Below are 16,359 nucleotides of genomic sequence, written 5' to 3'. Positions count from 1 at the left end.
GTTTCATCACCGAATGATTCTGCTTGGTCCAGGCGGTACAGAAGCAACTGGACCTACGGCAGGATCTGAAGCTATAAATAAGCAGGACGTCAACTTTGATCGACGTTCAACATGGATCCAAGAATCCTCCAGCAGCTAGATCGGAGTACCGGTGCCACAAAGAAGAAGAGGGGGATTTAGTTTTGTACTATATCGCAAGTAAACATTTCCTTGTTGTATTGAAGAGGCTTGTTAAATGAACATGTTCTTTAGTGTTATGGGTCGTATATATTTACTTGTTTTTGCGCATCTTATAGTATACATTACAAGTTATAATGTCCCATCCATGAGTACACTAGAAATGGTAGAGTTCCCAACCAACAAAATTTCTTTAGCACAAAATCAAGAATATAAATCTCCCAAAAAGCCTTAACCCGTGTGAGAAATTCTGGTATTAAACTGCTACCATAAAAATATAAAGATCCATTGTAAAAATTGGAAAATCCCATGATAAGTTGCAAATAGATTTTGTTTTCCTTTGCACATTTGTACTACAATTTCTTATTTTTGAATCTCTAGTCTTTGGAGCGAGCTTTTTAACTAAGGGGCAATTTCGTACCGAGATTTAGAAGGCATTAAATGAAAATTTCAAAACTGGGATGAATTCTTAGAAATCAAAGTAAATTTCTAGATATCAACTGAAATGCAAAAAAAAAAAAAAAAAAAAAGGTTAGGGGACTTGTTTGCTCACATTTAATGTTTTTCCTATTAAGGTTAGTCTGAGAAGGAAAAAGAAATAAAAAGAAATTCAGATTGAATTTTTTTTCCTTGTAAAGTCAATAAGGGGTAGAAAAAAAAAAGCAAAAGAAGTCAATTTGCTAAATTCACACACATATAATATACGTGTGTCTACACACACACACACTACACGGATGATTTTTTTTTTTTTATCTCTTTTCCTTATAATGGTGCATGACTGTATTATGTGGTGTAGCGTTATTTACCATATTTAAGTATCCTTATTTACTTTTTTCTCCTAAATGGGTTATTTCTCTTTAGAGGTAGGGATAATTTCACAAACCTCCCTTGAGATTTTTGACAATTTCACTCAACTCCCTTCCGGTTTAAAAAATTACACTAACCTCCCTTGATGTGATAATATGACTATAATGTCCTTCACTTAGTAGATAATTCACAATATGATGCAAGGGTTAAATAAAACCAAGAAAAAGAAAAAAGAAAACGAACCCCTACCTCTTCTATTCTCCACCAACCGTCATTCCTTTTTTCTTCTTTTCTCTCACTCTTGTAAGCAACCATTCTTTCTTCCTTTCTCTTATTGTCTCTTCGCCTTTCCTTTCCTCTTACTTTTTCTTTATACCTACATCTCTGTTTATCTTAATGATGACCTACCATAACATAACCATATCTGTTTACTTGATGAATATGGCACTAGTTTACCTGCACGAGCAGATTTTATTGTCAACTAAAAAGAAATGAATATGTTTGTAGTGATGACAAAGAAATAAATAATGTAATTGATAACTAAGAAGCATGGAAGAGGAGGAATTAGTGGGAATTGTTAGGTTGATTATTATCCTGAAAACTTGTATAGCATGTTAATAAATGCATTTGATTTTCTTTACTTGATTAATATTGTTAGTTCTTGTTTTGTTATGGATGGCTTTACTCTATTTTACAATGTTAATATATATTTCCATGGAGATTGAAGTATTATTCTACTGGTGCTGGTAGGTTAGATTATTATTTGTTTTGCGACAATGCTAGGTATTAAATTAAAATTTAGAGTATGAGTTTAGTTGTTGGTTGTCAAGGGAGAATTGATTTTTCAAAAACATTTAGGCTGGGATAATATTACAAGACAAATGTTGGGATTTTTGGGGCTACTGAAATTCTTGAACCGTTCAAACTATTTGCTTAGTAAGTTTGCCACATGCTTGGAAATAATTAGATTTGGCGTTGGAGTTTGAAGTGTTTTGGTGGTGGTGTTATTGCAAATTTGGAAGAAAGTGTTGAAGAAACTAGTTTTCTTTTGTTTTTTCATAGAACAGGGGTAATTTAGGGTATTTGAGGAAAAAAATCTAGCCTAATAGGTCTATTTTATTACCAAAATAGTAAACTAGGTGTAATTTCTAAAATTTGAGGGGAGCTCTCTGCAATTGTCAGATACTTCAGGGGAGGTTTGTGAAATTATCCCTTAGAGGTATGCATACATAAGTTTTGGATTTTAAAGTACTCAAATATTGATGATTAAAAAAAAAATCCTTATAGAGCAATTTATAGCTCTCAAAATTTAATTATTACGGTTTAATGGCATGTCAGCCTCCAATGAAAAAAAAAGTTAATTTGTACTTGAACGGATAGGAATATCATGTCTCAAACTTTGAACCAAAAGAAAAAAAAGATCGCTATTATGAACATTTAATTCCACAGCTAAGTAGTTTTGAAGAAGTAATAGTATGAAAAGAGCATTATGATATTCAATCTTTAAACTAAAGTAGTTTCGAAAAGTGATTGCATCCACATAAATAAACAAAATATAATAAATCATTAACATTAACTATTCACAACTAAGACTAATAATTATTGCTCAATGAACTGCAAAACATATACAGAGTTTCCTATCTAGACTGCGAGCTCCTTCCGGCCCGAAACAACCACCAGAAAAATACCAACAAAGAGAAAAAACAAGAACAAACTGAAAAAAAAAAAAAAAAGGTAGATTTCCCCTAACCTATGACCGTAAAAGATGACCTAGTGATGTCTATCTATCTCACCACCTTAGCTGCACCAGTAAAAGACACATTTCAAGCTTCATCTCTTAGGATTGCTCTCCACTTTGAACTCCTTCACCCCATCAAAGCTTAGAAGCAAAACACGTCCACTACCTTTAATGCATCTCTCGAATCATATCTTGTCTTTTTCTTCAACAACCTGTTGTTTTGTAACGCTTATGACGCCCACCGTTTAAGATGGTTTAGCTTTACTGCCTCACTGACTGCCTTACTGGCCCAATACTACTTCAAACCACCCCTATCACCACCTTTTCTAGTTTACACAAATCCAACTTCAAAACCAGGAGAGGTTCCTCAGAGATCTTGAGTGAAAATTTCAGATGGTTTCGCTCCGTCGGCGCAAAAATAAGCAAGCGAGCGCTAGTACTAGTGCTACTGATGAAGAGCCCCAACTACCGGAAGGATGGAGAGTTGTCGACCATGAAAAATGCAATGGGGAAGTAGTAAAGGTATATAAATGTGTAATGCGTATCAATGTGTTAAATTTGAGCAGAGCTATAATGTTGTGTGATAATGAAACACATAAACTGTTTCTCTTTAGATGCATGTACACCGACCACTTCTTTAAATTCACAAAAAGCGTAAAAGAATGGAAAATGATTGCACAAAAAGGGTAAAAAATTGGAGATTTTACGTGATTTTTATTTAGGCAAACTTTTAAACGAGTTGTGGAGATGGTAGTAAATTTGTGGATTATTCTTATGCAAATTCTCTCCTTATTGAACTTTTTGTTAAATCTGTTCTAAACCCTTTTCTTTTCATTTGGCTTTCTTGCTTATTCCAAATGTATCTTCGAAGTTGATTTCAATCAATGAATGAAGCCTTTTAATCGCGAAAAAAAAAAACTTTTAATCGAAATATTTTTACCCATCGGGGCACTGTGAGAAGTTCAACAATTAAGCATACACCATTAAACATGACTTGGCTCGATTGATAAATTGACAATTTAATTGCACTAGATCTCAAATCAGATCTGACAAGGAAGGAAAATCTGAAATCACAGGGTTGATAGAACCAGCAGGTTCAATTGGCCACCGGTTTATGAAACCGAGTAGGTAGATATTAATCTATATCTACCCCAAGAATTGAACTAGTGATTTTACCTACACAAAGACAAGCCTTTACTCATTTGCATGCCAAGTTCAATCTTCTTTTCTAATTGTTTCTTTATCTTATTAGTTAAATCTTTAGAAACCCATTTTGATCGGTTACCTAGTTCATTATTGTGCTCAGTATGATAATAGTAATCATTATGATGCTCATATTGTTAAGTAATCCATAAACAACTTTGTAAGAAGAAACAAACAAGTCTATATAGTCTTCTTGAATTCAGTGACTATTGATCACTTCCACTCTCGAGTCTATATATGTTCAAATCAAGAAAATTTGTATAAGTAAATGTTCGTAAAACATTAAAGGAAGATAAATATATCTGGAGTGCATACATACATCTAGACATGTGCACATCATTTGAAATCATTTGCTGCTCTTTAATAAATGTTGAAGAGAAACAGGACTATAGAGTTATTGATTAGGATCTTAAAACCTTCTACCATTTCTTGCAACTTTTATCTTATTTTATTATGATAATTCGATACATGATAAATATGAAATTATATGGTGGCTCTGCTAATCAGAAGTTATATGGGTTATTGTGCCTTGTCATGGAAACGTGGAAATTCTTTTCAGGCCCTTGTGATACAGTTACGGGGAAATTATATTACTAATTTCTTTTTCCATTGATGCAGTGTTACACAAATGTGATCGGCCAAAAATTTTTCACAATGGAAGATCTGATGAGATATGTGGCCTATGCTAAACGCGAGCAAATTTCCATCTATAAGCCTGTGAGTTTGAACTTCAAACACTTTCCTATTTCATGCAGGTTTACACTTACTGATTGTTTAAGCCAAGCAAATGTTGGATCTTAATAACAATATTGCATGCGTAACCACAAATACGTGGTGCAGGGTTTTCATCCTACACAATTAGCTCATACCAGTTCAGAAGATGAGTGGGAATCCTTGGATCCAGATTCTTCATCATCAGAAGAAGAAGTAGACAAGAGAGATGAGCTCAAGGCCCCCACTGAACGTGTAACTTTTCTAACACTTAGAGGGGTCAGTGTGTGTGTGGTATTTATGGAGCTCTTTTGGGTTCTTTGCATCAGTATTTAAACTTGAGAGCCAATGTACTTAAAAAAAAAAAAAAAAAAATTCGTGTAACATAAGATGGAAATTAACTTGCCTGCAGATAACTTGATTTATTAACTCTATTTACTTGTTGCCACCTGCACATTCTAAGCCAAAGGAACAAGCTCTAGTTGCAGTATCCAGCAAGAAACTACCCAGCTCCAGCACCCAAGTCTCTGATCATGGTGAGTCATTATGCTTATTTCCCTTCGAAGAAAAAACAAAAAAGAGTAATTTTATGTGAATTCTAAGTTCAATTTGTCCAGCTCGAGGGATTCAAATTTAAATTACTTGGCTAGTTTTCCCTTGTTTACATTTCCCCCTGATTCTCCTATCTTTCATCAGCCGTTGCAGTTGATAAAAAGCTGGATGAAGGTGCAACTTCATCAAACAAGGGAAAAGGCGTCGCTAAATCTTTGACTAAACCTGTTCCGCTAAGATCATCACGCAGGCTCCGCGGATTTGGTCCAGAGATTATCCCTGAAAAAGCTCAAGAATCTGACGTCGTGGAAGACAAGCAGCAGTGAGGATGAGTGAGACAAGCTGGCTAGCAATGAGTCATTCCTTCATCGTATTTTGTCTAAATTGGATAACTCAAACCCCTTCGTAGCATATGCATATGTTGAAATTTTAAAGTTCTGCGTTTTGTACTGTTTGACTAATTTAATCTTCTTCTTGCTGTTTGGCTGTAAACATTATCTGTAATATCATCAGCAACTTTTGGATGTTTGAGCTTGAAATGGTCCTTTACTTGCCAATGGTGGATGCTACGTATTTTATTTTCATGTGTGATGAGTACAAGGAAAGGACGAATTTTCCTACCTGCTTTTAGAAGGCATTATATAAAAATATCAAAACGGGGGTGAATTCTTGGAAATCAAGGTAAATTTCTGGATACCAACTTAAATGCAAAAGAGGAAAAAAAGGGTCAGGGCACTTGTTTGCTCAATTTTTCCTATTAAAGAAGGAAAAAGAAATAAAAAGGAAGTCAGTTTGAACTTTTTCCTTTTAAAGTTTGTTTGATAAGGGGGACGAAAAAAAAGAAAGAAAAAAGTCAGTATGGTAAAGACGCACACATAATATACATATATATAGGCATGTCCATGGGTAGAATATAGGTTGGATTCTTCTTATCTAAATCCAGACCTATTAAATTTAATTGGACCTAAACCCAAATCCTTTTGGATTTAAGTACCCAATGGGTACCTATTGTACTTTTCTAAACACACTAAAATAAAAACATATTAAAAATATATAGATTTCAAAAAATATAAACACCATCTAATTTTTATTTTCAAATAACAAAATTAATATTCAAGAAGTTGAATGCAACATTATGAACTCAAAAATTTACTATTATTGACTAATTTGATTTATTTTTAAAACTCCAACTATATCTACGTCCAATCTTTCATTTATTTTTTTTATTTTTTCTCTTTTTCTGAAAAAATTTGTGCTAATTACAATGACAATTAGGATTAGATTAAAAAAAGAAAGCAATCATGAAATCTTACTGTATTTGATCCAACCATAGAATATTAGAATATTTTATAAATTTGGTAATATATATAATTTTAATTATATATACATGGGTCTGGATAAGATTTGATATGTGTTTGAATTTGGATATTAATCATAAAAATTAAACCCTACCCAGATCCACAACTTTCTTATAGAATCTGGGTTTGGATAGGATTTAGATTTGAAAAATTAAATCCAAACCTTACCCAAGCACATTGGGTCTGAGTTGGATCTGAATAAGATCCTATCCATTAACATACCTACGTATATATATACATACAAACACATACACACACATACATGAAAGAAAGATTTTCTTTCTTTTTCTTTATAATGGTGTTTGACTGTGTAATGTGGTGTAGCGTTGTTACCATATCCTAAGTATCCTTATATACTTTCTTTTCTGCCAAATGCGTTATTTCTCTTTAGAGGTATGCATACACAAGTTTTGGCTTTTAAAATACTCAAAGGTTGATGACAAAATATCCTTTAGAGAAATCTGTAGCTCTGAAATTTTAATTATTGCTGTTTAATGGCCTGTCAAGCCTCCAATGCAAAAAAAAAAAAAAAAAAAAAGTTAATTAGTACTTGAGCTGATAGGCATATCATGTCTAGGCCTGTCAACGGGCCGGAATTCATTATTTTGGATCCGGACCCGGCATATCATATCGAACCCCGATCCGATCCATTTACCCGACTGGTTTTCTACTCTATATTCCGAATTCGGATCCCGATGGATCTCGGATCCGAGTCAGGCCTACCCGAAAAATTATGAAAATTTGCAATTTCTAATAAAAATGAGAAAAAAATATATTTGTAAACTAATTTCTAACTAATACAAAAAAAAACCAAATAAGAAAAGAAATCAAATTGACTTTACTCAAATACATCATCCTAATCTAATTATATTGATAAATATATATTTTTTAAATTATTAATCCATTTATATCCGGATCCGGATTTTATACGGGCTGTAATACTATATTTCGTATCCGATCCGTTTTTTGTTTGACAAAACGGATCCGGATCCGGGTCCGGGTAACTGAATTAAATCCCTACCCGTACCCACAAAAATTTCACGGATCCGGTCCGAGTCCAGGTCATTGACAGGCCTAATCATATCTCAAAATATGGTAACTTTGAACCACAAAAGAAAAGGAAGGGGTGAGGAAGCAACTCACTCTTATGAACATTTAATTCCATAAATAGGTAGTTTTTGGAGCAGTCATCGTATGAAAAGTAAGATATAAAATATAAATAACTAGTCATAATGACATTCAATTTTCAAAATTAAGTACTTAGAGAAGTGATTGTATCCAATAAAGAAACAAAATATAATAAATCACTAACACTAAGTATTTACAACTAAGACCAATAATTACTGCTAATGAACCACAAAACCATATAGAGTTTCCCATTTGGACTGAGAGCTCTTAATGGCCCGAAACAACCCCCGGAAAAATACCAACAAACAGAATAAACAAGAACAAATTAAAAAAAAAAAAGTAGATTTCCATTAACCTATGACCATAAAATATGACCTAGTGGTGTCTATCTCACCAGTCACCAGCTTAATTGCACCAGTAAAAGACATATTTCAAGCTTCATCTCTTTGTGTGCTTTTCATCTCTTTGTAGCAAGCCCAGAACGAAAAATCAAACTCGAATGGAGATGAAGCAGGCAAAACCGCAAAAGTGGAAAGGAATTGAATCAGGACTAATTAATATCTTCTGAAGGCTAACCCTGAGCTGCAAATTGATCAGGCTCCGATTCGATTAATTTCTCCAGTTCCACCCCATGCAACAACTTTTACGCATCAAAATCATTCCTATACAGCACACATCAACTCTTCTGGTCACGTCAAGTCCCTTTTCCTCCTGCAGACAAACTACTCTTCCCTTTGGTCCCTCTTCTTCTTAATTTGCAAAAGGTTTCAGCTCTTCTTCTTGGATCCAACCGGGGAATTCTAGATAGCTTAATAGTGGGAGTAGTTGACAAGTGTAGGTACAGATAATGCTGAAAGTGGGCTCGCCTTGGTTTGGGGTGGGCCTGGAGGACTGAGAAGGTTTTCAAGGAACTAAACAGATGGTGTTTTCCACTGCTTTGCCATTGTTAAAGCAGATGCAGCGGAACGGAAGAACAAACAAGAACAAGCAAGAACAAATTTGGGGGAAATTAGATTTTATTAGGATTTGAAATGTATCAAATATTTTGTACATAATGGATATAAGGTATATATATACAACCAAATAACCAAAATAGATTGGACCCAAAAATTAGGCCAAAAAATCGAGACCCAAACTAAAATGGATACGATATCTAATATATACCGTAAGCTTCAGGGGCGAAGTCGAAGTGCCAGATCGAGACCCCCGAAATGCTCAGTGGAGGTCGAAGATCTGATTCAAGGCATTTCAACAAATCTCCACCTTGACTTGAATCTTCTCGAAAACAGATGTAATAGACGCACTGATGAAGTGCCAGACGTACTCAGAGTCTTCTTTTACCATCAGAATTGTCTCTAAGTACCATCAGAATGCCCATAAGGGTTATAAAAAACTTAGGACATTTAACAAGTCCAAACAATGTTTGAACTTACTATAAGGAACCGGCTTAGTGAACATGTCAGCAGGATTGTCAACCGTGCCAATTTTCTTCACCTTGATCCTTGTCTCAGATCTCAAGAAGTGATATCGGACATCAATGTGTTTAGTCCTCTCATGATGAATTTGATCCTTGGCTAGACATGCGCACTAAAACTATCACAATATATATGTGTTTAGTCCTCTCCAACCAACCTCTTTAACCAAATTTCCTCATTAGCAGCCTCCGTCAGTGCCATATATTCTGCCTCAGAAGTGGACAGAGTCACTGTAGGTTGTAGAGTTGCTTTCTAACTAACTACAGAATGCCCAAGAGTGAAAACATAACCAGTCATCGACCTTCTACTATCAACATCTCCAGCATAGTCGGAATCTGAATAGCTTGTAACCAAACACTCTGTATCACCTCTATAGATGAGACCAACATCAGATGTATCCTTCAAGTACCGAAAAATTCGCTTCACGGCCAGCCAGTACTCCTTCCCAGGATTAGCCATAAATCTGCTAACAACACTGATTGCATGTGCCAGATCAGGTCTAGTGCAGACCATGGCATACATCAAATTGCCCACTGCACTAGAATAGGGAACCTTAACCGTATACTCTATCTCGGTTTCTGACTGTGGTGCGAGTGTAACTGATAGTTGAGCATTCGATGCACTCAGAGTATTCAAGGACTTTGCTGTAGACATGCCAAATCTGGATAGTAACTTCTCAATATAGCTCTTCTGTGATAAGAAAAGTTTCTTCTAACTTCTATCCCTGAAAATCTCCATTCCCAGAATTTTTTGTGCCGCACCCAAGTCTTTCATCTCAAACTCTGCACTGAGAAGACTTTTCAACTTCTGTATATTAGCTTTGTTCCTCACAGCTATGAGCATATCATCTACATACAGAATCAAGTAGATCATCGAACCATATTCAAGTTTGTTGTGATATACACAACAATCATACTAACTTCTGTTGTAGCCGAGCTCAATCATGTAGCCGTCAAATCTTTTGTACCATTGCCTTGGGGACTGCTTTAATCCATACAAGGATTTCTTCAACTTGCATACATAATCTTCTTTTTCCGGAACATGGAATCCATCTGATTGAGTCATATAAATCTCTTCATCTAACTCTTCATGTAGGAAAGCTGTCTTCACGTCTAGCCGCTCAAGTTTTAAGTCCTCATGTGCAACCATTGCTAGTAGCACTCTGATAGAAGTGTATCTGACCACTGGTGAGAAAATCTCATTGTAGGCTACTCTTTCTCTTTTGAGCGAGACCCCCGAACAAGTTAGCGGAGGTTGAAAATCTGATTCAAGGCATTTCAATAGCCATATTTAGGCCACAGATTCTTTTGCCAGTCTTTTCTTCATTGTACTTCACCAATTCCTATTCCCAGTAATGGAAATTATGCCACCAGGCCACCATCCCTCTTCTCTGAGAATTGAGCAAGAAATTTTTGTCCAACAAATTTTGTTGTTTTCATTTTGGGTTTTAGGTGGGTATTTCTCATTAGACTTTTGTTTCGGTTTATTTTGGTTAAGACTCCAGAACGGAAGTGTCTAAAATACCCCTTCTAGGTTGCTCGATTAGGAAGCTGATAGAAATTATGCGGTAGCGTCACCACTAAACTCCTTGATTGGAACCGAAATATAAGTTTAGGGATTAAATTGGCTATAAATAATGTATAGGGACTAAATCGATGAAAAAAAAGTTTATGTACTAAATTGGCGATTTTTCCAAAATTAAAATGGTTAAAATGATCAAAATACATAAACATAATATACACGACGCATTAACCCTATATGGTTTTGTGTTTTACTATATAATTTCCTTATGATTTAATATTTTATCATATAACCCCCTTATGATTTTCAAAATATATACATAACCCCCGTGGTTAATAAATAATTTTCAACTTTACATAGGAGTATATTTGATATTTTAGGTGACTCCGTTATGACTTGCAAATTATGTTATTTTGACATTTTAATCCAAATCATGAGGGGATTATGTATAGCTTTTGAAACCATAAATGAACTATGTACAAAAATACTAAACTACAAGGGGGTAAAGTGTAATTTGCCCTATAACAAACGACTAGCTTCTTATCATTTGCACACCAAATACTCGTGTCTATGTCCATAAATACAGCTTTGAGAGGTCCTAGAAACCCAAAGAGCTGTTTAGGTTTCAGTGCTGAGTACTCTTGTAACTGCTGTCTAAGTAAAACCGGGCGATCATCGTTGATATTTAGGTATTCATTATTATCAGAGATGAAATTCTCTGGATTGTCAAAATTTTTGGCAATACACCTGATTTAACGCTATGATGTTTCCTTTTTTTTTCTTGGTTTTTTCTTCCTATCATGATTTTCTATAATTATTTTTTCTTTCCCGTAGGGTATTGATTAAGAGTTAAAACCATTGTTTTCATTTTCAAAAATAATCTATTCTCAGCTGCATCTTTATTTTGTGGCTACAACATTTGCTAATACACAGAAGTGAACGTCTGATATGTACTCAACCAAAATCCTAGAGACCACACATGCAGGTACCCTCATTGTTTCATCACCGAATGATTCTGCTTGGTCCAGGCGGTACAGAAGCAACTGGACCTACGGCAGGATCTGAAGCTATAAATAAGCAGGACGTCAACTTTGATCGACGTTCAACATGGATCCAAGAATCCTCCAGCAGCTAGATCGGACTACCGGTGCCACAAAGAAGAAGAGGGGGATTTAGTTTTGTACTATATCGCAAGTAAACATTTCCTTCTTGTATTGAAGAGGCTTGTTAAATGAACATGTTCTTTAGTGTTATGGGTCGTATATATTTACTTGTTTTTGCGCATCTTATAGTATACATTACAAGTTATAATGTCCCATCAATGAATACACTAGAAATGGTAGAGTTCCCAACCAACAAAATTTCTCTAGCAAATAATCAAGTATATAAATCTCCTAAAAAGCCTTAGCCTATCTGAGAAATTCTGGCATATTTAAACTGCTACCACGAAAATGTAAAGAACCATTGTAAATATTGGATAAATTGCAAATAGATTTTGTTTTCCTTTGTGCACCTGTACAATAATTTTTTATTTTTGAATTTCCGGTCTTTGGAGCGAGCTTTTTAACTAAGGGGCATTGTCGTACCTGGATTTAGAAGGCATTAAAGAAAATTTCAAAACTGGGATGAATTCTTAGAAATCAAAGTAAATTTCTAGATACGAACTGAAATGCCAAAAAAAAAAGAGGTCAAGGGTACTTGTTTGCTCACATTTAATGTTTTTCCTATTAAGGTACGTAAGTCTAAGAAGGAAAAAGAAATGAAAAGAAATTCAGTTTGAAATTTTTTTCCTTGTAAAGTCATTAAGGGGTAGAAAAAAAAAAGCAAAAGAAGTCAATTTGCTAAACACACACACACTACCCGAAAGATTTTCTTTGTTTCTTTTCCTTATAATGGTCCATAACTGAATTATGTGGTGTAGCATTGTTTGCCATATCTCAAGTATCCATACGGTTATTATATCTTTAGAGGTATGCATACATAAGTTTTGGCTTTTAAAGTACTCAAATATTGATGATTAAAAAAAATCCTTATAGAGCAATTTGTAGCTCTCAAAATTTAATTATTACGGTTTAATGGCATGTCAGCCTCCAATAAAAAAAAAAGTTAATTAGTACTTGAACTGATAGGATTATCATGTCTCAAAATATGGTAACTTTGAACCCCAAAAAAAAAAAAGCTTGTTGTTATGAACATTTAATTCCACAGCTAAGTAGTTTTGAAGAAGTAATAGTATGAAAAGAGCATTATGATATTCAATCTTTAAATTAAAATAGTTTCACAAAAGTGATTGTATCCACATAAATAAACAAAATATAATAAATCATTAACATTAACTATTCACAACTAAGACTAATAATTATTGCTCAATGAACTGCAAAACATATACAGAGTTTCCTATCTAGACTGCAAGCTCCTTCTGGCCCGAAATAACCCCCAGAAAAAATACCAACAAAGAGAAAAATCAAGAACAAACTCCCAAAAAAAAAAAAAGATTTCCACTAACCTATGACCATAAAAGATGACCTAGTGATGTCTATCTGTCTCACCACGTTAATTGCACCAGTAAAAGACACATTTCGAGCTTCATCTCTTAGGATTGCTCTCCACTTTGAACTCCTTCACCACATCAAAGCTTAGAAGCAAAACACGTCTCCTACCTTTAATGTATCTCTCGAATCATATCTTGTCTTTTTCTTCAACAACCTGTTGTTTTGTAACGCTCATGACGCCCACCGTTTAAGATGGTTTAGCTTTACTGCCTTACTGGCTCAATACTACTTCAAACCACCCCTATCACCACCCTTTTTAGTTTACACATATCCAACTTCAATACCAGGAGAGGTCCTTCAGAGATCTTGAGTGAAAATTTCAGATGGTTTTGCTCCGTCCACGCAAAAATCAGCAAGCAAGAGCCAGTGCTAGTGCTACTGATGAAAAGCCCCAAATACCGGAAGGATGGAGAGTTGTTGATCATGAAAAACGCAATGGGGAAGTAGTAAAGGTATATACATGTGTAATGCATATCAGCGTGTTAAATTTAAGCATAGGTGCAATGTCGTGTGATGATGAACAGGTTCTTTTTCTTGGGTGAAACACATAAACTATTTATCTTTAGATGCATGTACACCGACCACTTCTTTTAATTTACAAAAAGCGTAAAAGGGTAAAAAAAAATGGAGATTTTACATGATTTTTTATTTAGGCAAACTTTTAAATGCGTTGTGGAGATGGTTGTAAATTTGTGGATTATTCTTATGCAAATTCTCTCTTTGTTGAACTTTTTTTCTTAATCTGTTCTAAACCCTTTTCTTTTCATTTGGCTTTCTTGCTTATTCCAAATGTATCTTCTAAGTTCATTTCAATCAATGAATGAAGCCTTTAATCGAAAAAAAATTTTAATCAGAATATTTTTACTCATCGGGGCACTGTTAGAAGTTCAACATGTAAGCATACACCATTAAACATGACTTGGCTCAATTGAAAAATCGACAATTTAATCGCACTGGATCTCAAATCGGATCTAACAAGGAAGGAAAATCTGAAATCACAGGGTTGATAGAACCAGCAGGTTCAATTGGCCACCGGTTTATGAAACCGAGTAGGTAGATATTAATCTATATCTACCCCAAGAGTTGAACTAGTGATTTTACCTACACAAAGACATGTCCTTATTTATTTGCATGCCAAGTTCAATCTTCTTTTCTAATTGTTTCTTTATCTTATTAGTTAAATCTTTCGAAACCCATTTTGATCGGTTACCTAGTTGATTATTGTGCAGTATGATAATAGTACATCATTATGATGTTCATATTGTTAAGTAATCCAAAAACAACTTTGTAAGAAGAAACAAACAAGTCTATATAGTCTTCTTGAATTCAGTGACTATTGATCACTTCCACTCTCGAGTCTATATATGTTCAAATCAAGAAAATTTGTATAAGTAAATGTTCGTAAAACATTAAAGGAAGATAAATGTATCTGGAGTGCATACATACATCTAGACATGTGCGCATCATTTGAAATCATTTGCTGCTCTTTAATAAATGTTGAAGAGAAATAGGACTAAAACCTTCTACCATTTCTTGCAACTTTTATCTTATTTTATTATGATAATTCGATACATGATAAATATGAAATTATATGGTGGCTCTGCTAATCAGAAGCTATATGGGTTATTGTGCCTTGTCATGGATTCTTTTGAGGCCCTTGTGATAGGGTTACGGGGAAATTATATTACTAATTTCTTTTTCGATTGATGCAGTGTTACACAAATGTGATCGGCCAAAAATTTTTCACAATGGAAGATCTGATGAGATATGTGGCCTTTGCTAAACGCAAGCAAATTTCCATCTATGAGCCTGTGAGTTTGAACTTCAAGCACTTTCCTATTTCCTGCAGGCTTACACTTACGGTTGCTTAATCCATCCAAATGTTGGATCCTAATAACAATATTACATGCCTAAACACAAACACCTGTTGCAGGGTTTTCATCCTGCTCAATTAGCTGATACCAGCTCAGAAGATGAGTGGGAATCCTCAGAAGATGATTCTTCATCAGAAGAAGAAGAAGTAGACAAGAGACATGAGCTCAAGGCCCACACTGCGGTAACTTTCTAACACTTAGAAGGGTCACCGAGTTAAAGTTAAGTGTATATGAGTGTGTGTGTGTGTGTGTGTGTGTGCGCGCTTTGGGGGGGGGGGGTATTTATATAGGTCTTTTGGGTTCTTTGCATCGGTATTTAAACTTGAGAGGGAATTTACTTTTTTTTTTTTCAAAAAAATTCGGGTAGCATAAGATGGAAATTAACTTTGCCTGCAGATAACTTGATTTATTAACTCTATTTACTTGTAGCCACCTGCACATTCTAAGCCAAAGGAACAAGCTCTAGTTGCAGTATCCAGCAAGAAACTACCCAGTTCCAGCACCCAAGTCTCTGATCATGGTGTGTCATTATGCTTATTTCCTTTCGAAGAAAAAACAAAAAAGAGTAATTTTATGAGAATTCTAAGTTTAATTTGTCCAGCCATGAGGGATTCGAATTTGAATTACTTTGCTAGTTTTCCCTTGTTTACATTTCCCCCTGATTCTCCTATCTTTCATCAGCTGTTGCAGTTGATAAAAAGCTGGATGAAGGTGCAACTTCATCAAACAAGGGAAAAGGCGTCGCCAAATCTTTGACTAAACCTGTTCCGCTAAGATCATCACGCAGGCTCCGTGGTTTTGGTCCAGAGATTATCCCTGAAAAAGCTCAAGAATCTGACGTCGTGGAAGACAAGCAGTAGTGAGGATGAGTGAGACAAGCTGGCTGGCAATGAGTCATTCCTTCATCGTATTTTGTTTAAATTGGATAACTCAAACCCCCTTCGTAGCATATGCATATGTTGAAATTTTAAAGTTCTGCGTTTTGTACTGTTTGATTAATCTAATCTTCTTCTTGCTGTTTAGCTGTAAACATTATCAGTAATATCATCAGCAACTTTTGGATGTTTGAGCTTGAAATGGTCCTTTACTTGCCAATGGTGTATGCTACGTATTTTATTTTTGTGTGTGCTGAGTACAAGGAAAGGACTAGAATTACAAATGAGTCGAGTCGAGTCGAATCGGATTTTTGGCCTAATCGAGTCAAATCTTGACTTAATTTTATGTAACTCGAACTCAATAGACTGCCAATTTAAAGTTCGAGCT

General features: G+C 34.9%; 2 protein-coding genes across 2 annotated transcripts; both read left to right on the top strand.

Annotated features, from left to right (window-relative positions):
• Positions 1-2,807: 2,807 nt before the first annotated feature.
• Positions 2,808-5,715, top strand: LOC113723747 (uncharacterized). Its single transcript, XM_027246724.2, has 5 exons — positions 2,808-3,244; positions 4,544-4,642; positions 4,766-4,891; positions 5,100-5,172; positions 5,333-5,715. Exons 1-5 carry the CDS (start codon positions 3,116-3,118, stop codon positions 5,512-5,514), a joined length of 609 nt encoding a protein of 202 aa, XP_027102525.2. The 5' UTR covers positions 2,808-3,115; the 3' UTR covers positions 5,515-5,715.
• A 7,713-nt stretch (positions 5,716-13,428) lies between these two features.
• On the top strand, positions 13,429-16,162 carry LOC113723746 (uncharacterized). Its single transcript, XM_027246723.2, has 5 exons — positions 13,429-13,674; positions 14,935-15,033; positions 15,156-15,278; positions 15,526-15,616; positions 15,778-16,162. Exons 1-5 carry the CDS (start codon positions 13,546-13,548, stop codon positions 15,954-15,956), a joined length of 621 nt encoding a protein of 206 aa, XP_027102524.1. The 5' UTR covers positions 13,429-13,545; the 3' UTR covers positions 15,957-16,162.
• The last annotated feature ends 197 nt before the right edge of the window (positions 16,163-16,359 follow it).

The sequence above is a fragment of the Coffea arabica genome, chromosome 2c, assembly GCF_036785885.1.
Source record: "Coffea arabica cultivar ET-39 chromosome 2c, Coffea Arabica ET-39 HiFi, whole genome shotgun sequence".
NCBI classification, from domain to species: domain Eukaryota; kingdom Viridiplantae; phylum Streptophyta; class Magnoliopsida; order Gentianales; family Rubiaceae; genus Coffea; species Coffea arabica.
This window is presented reverse-complemented; position numbering and strand designations above follow the sequence as displayed.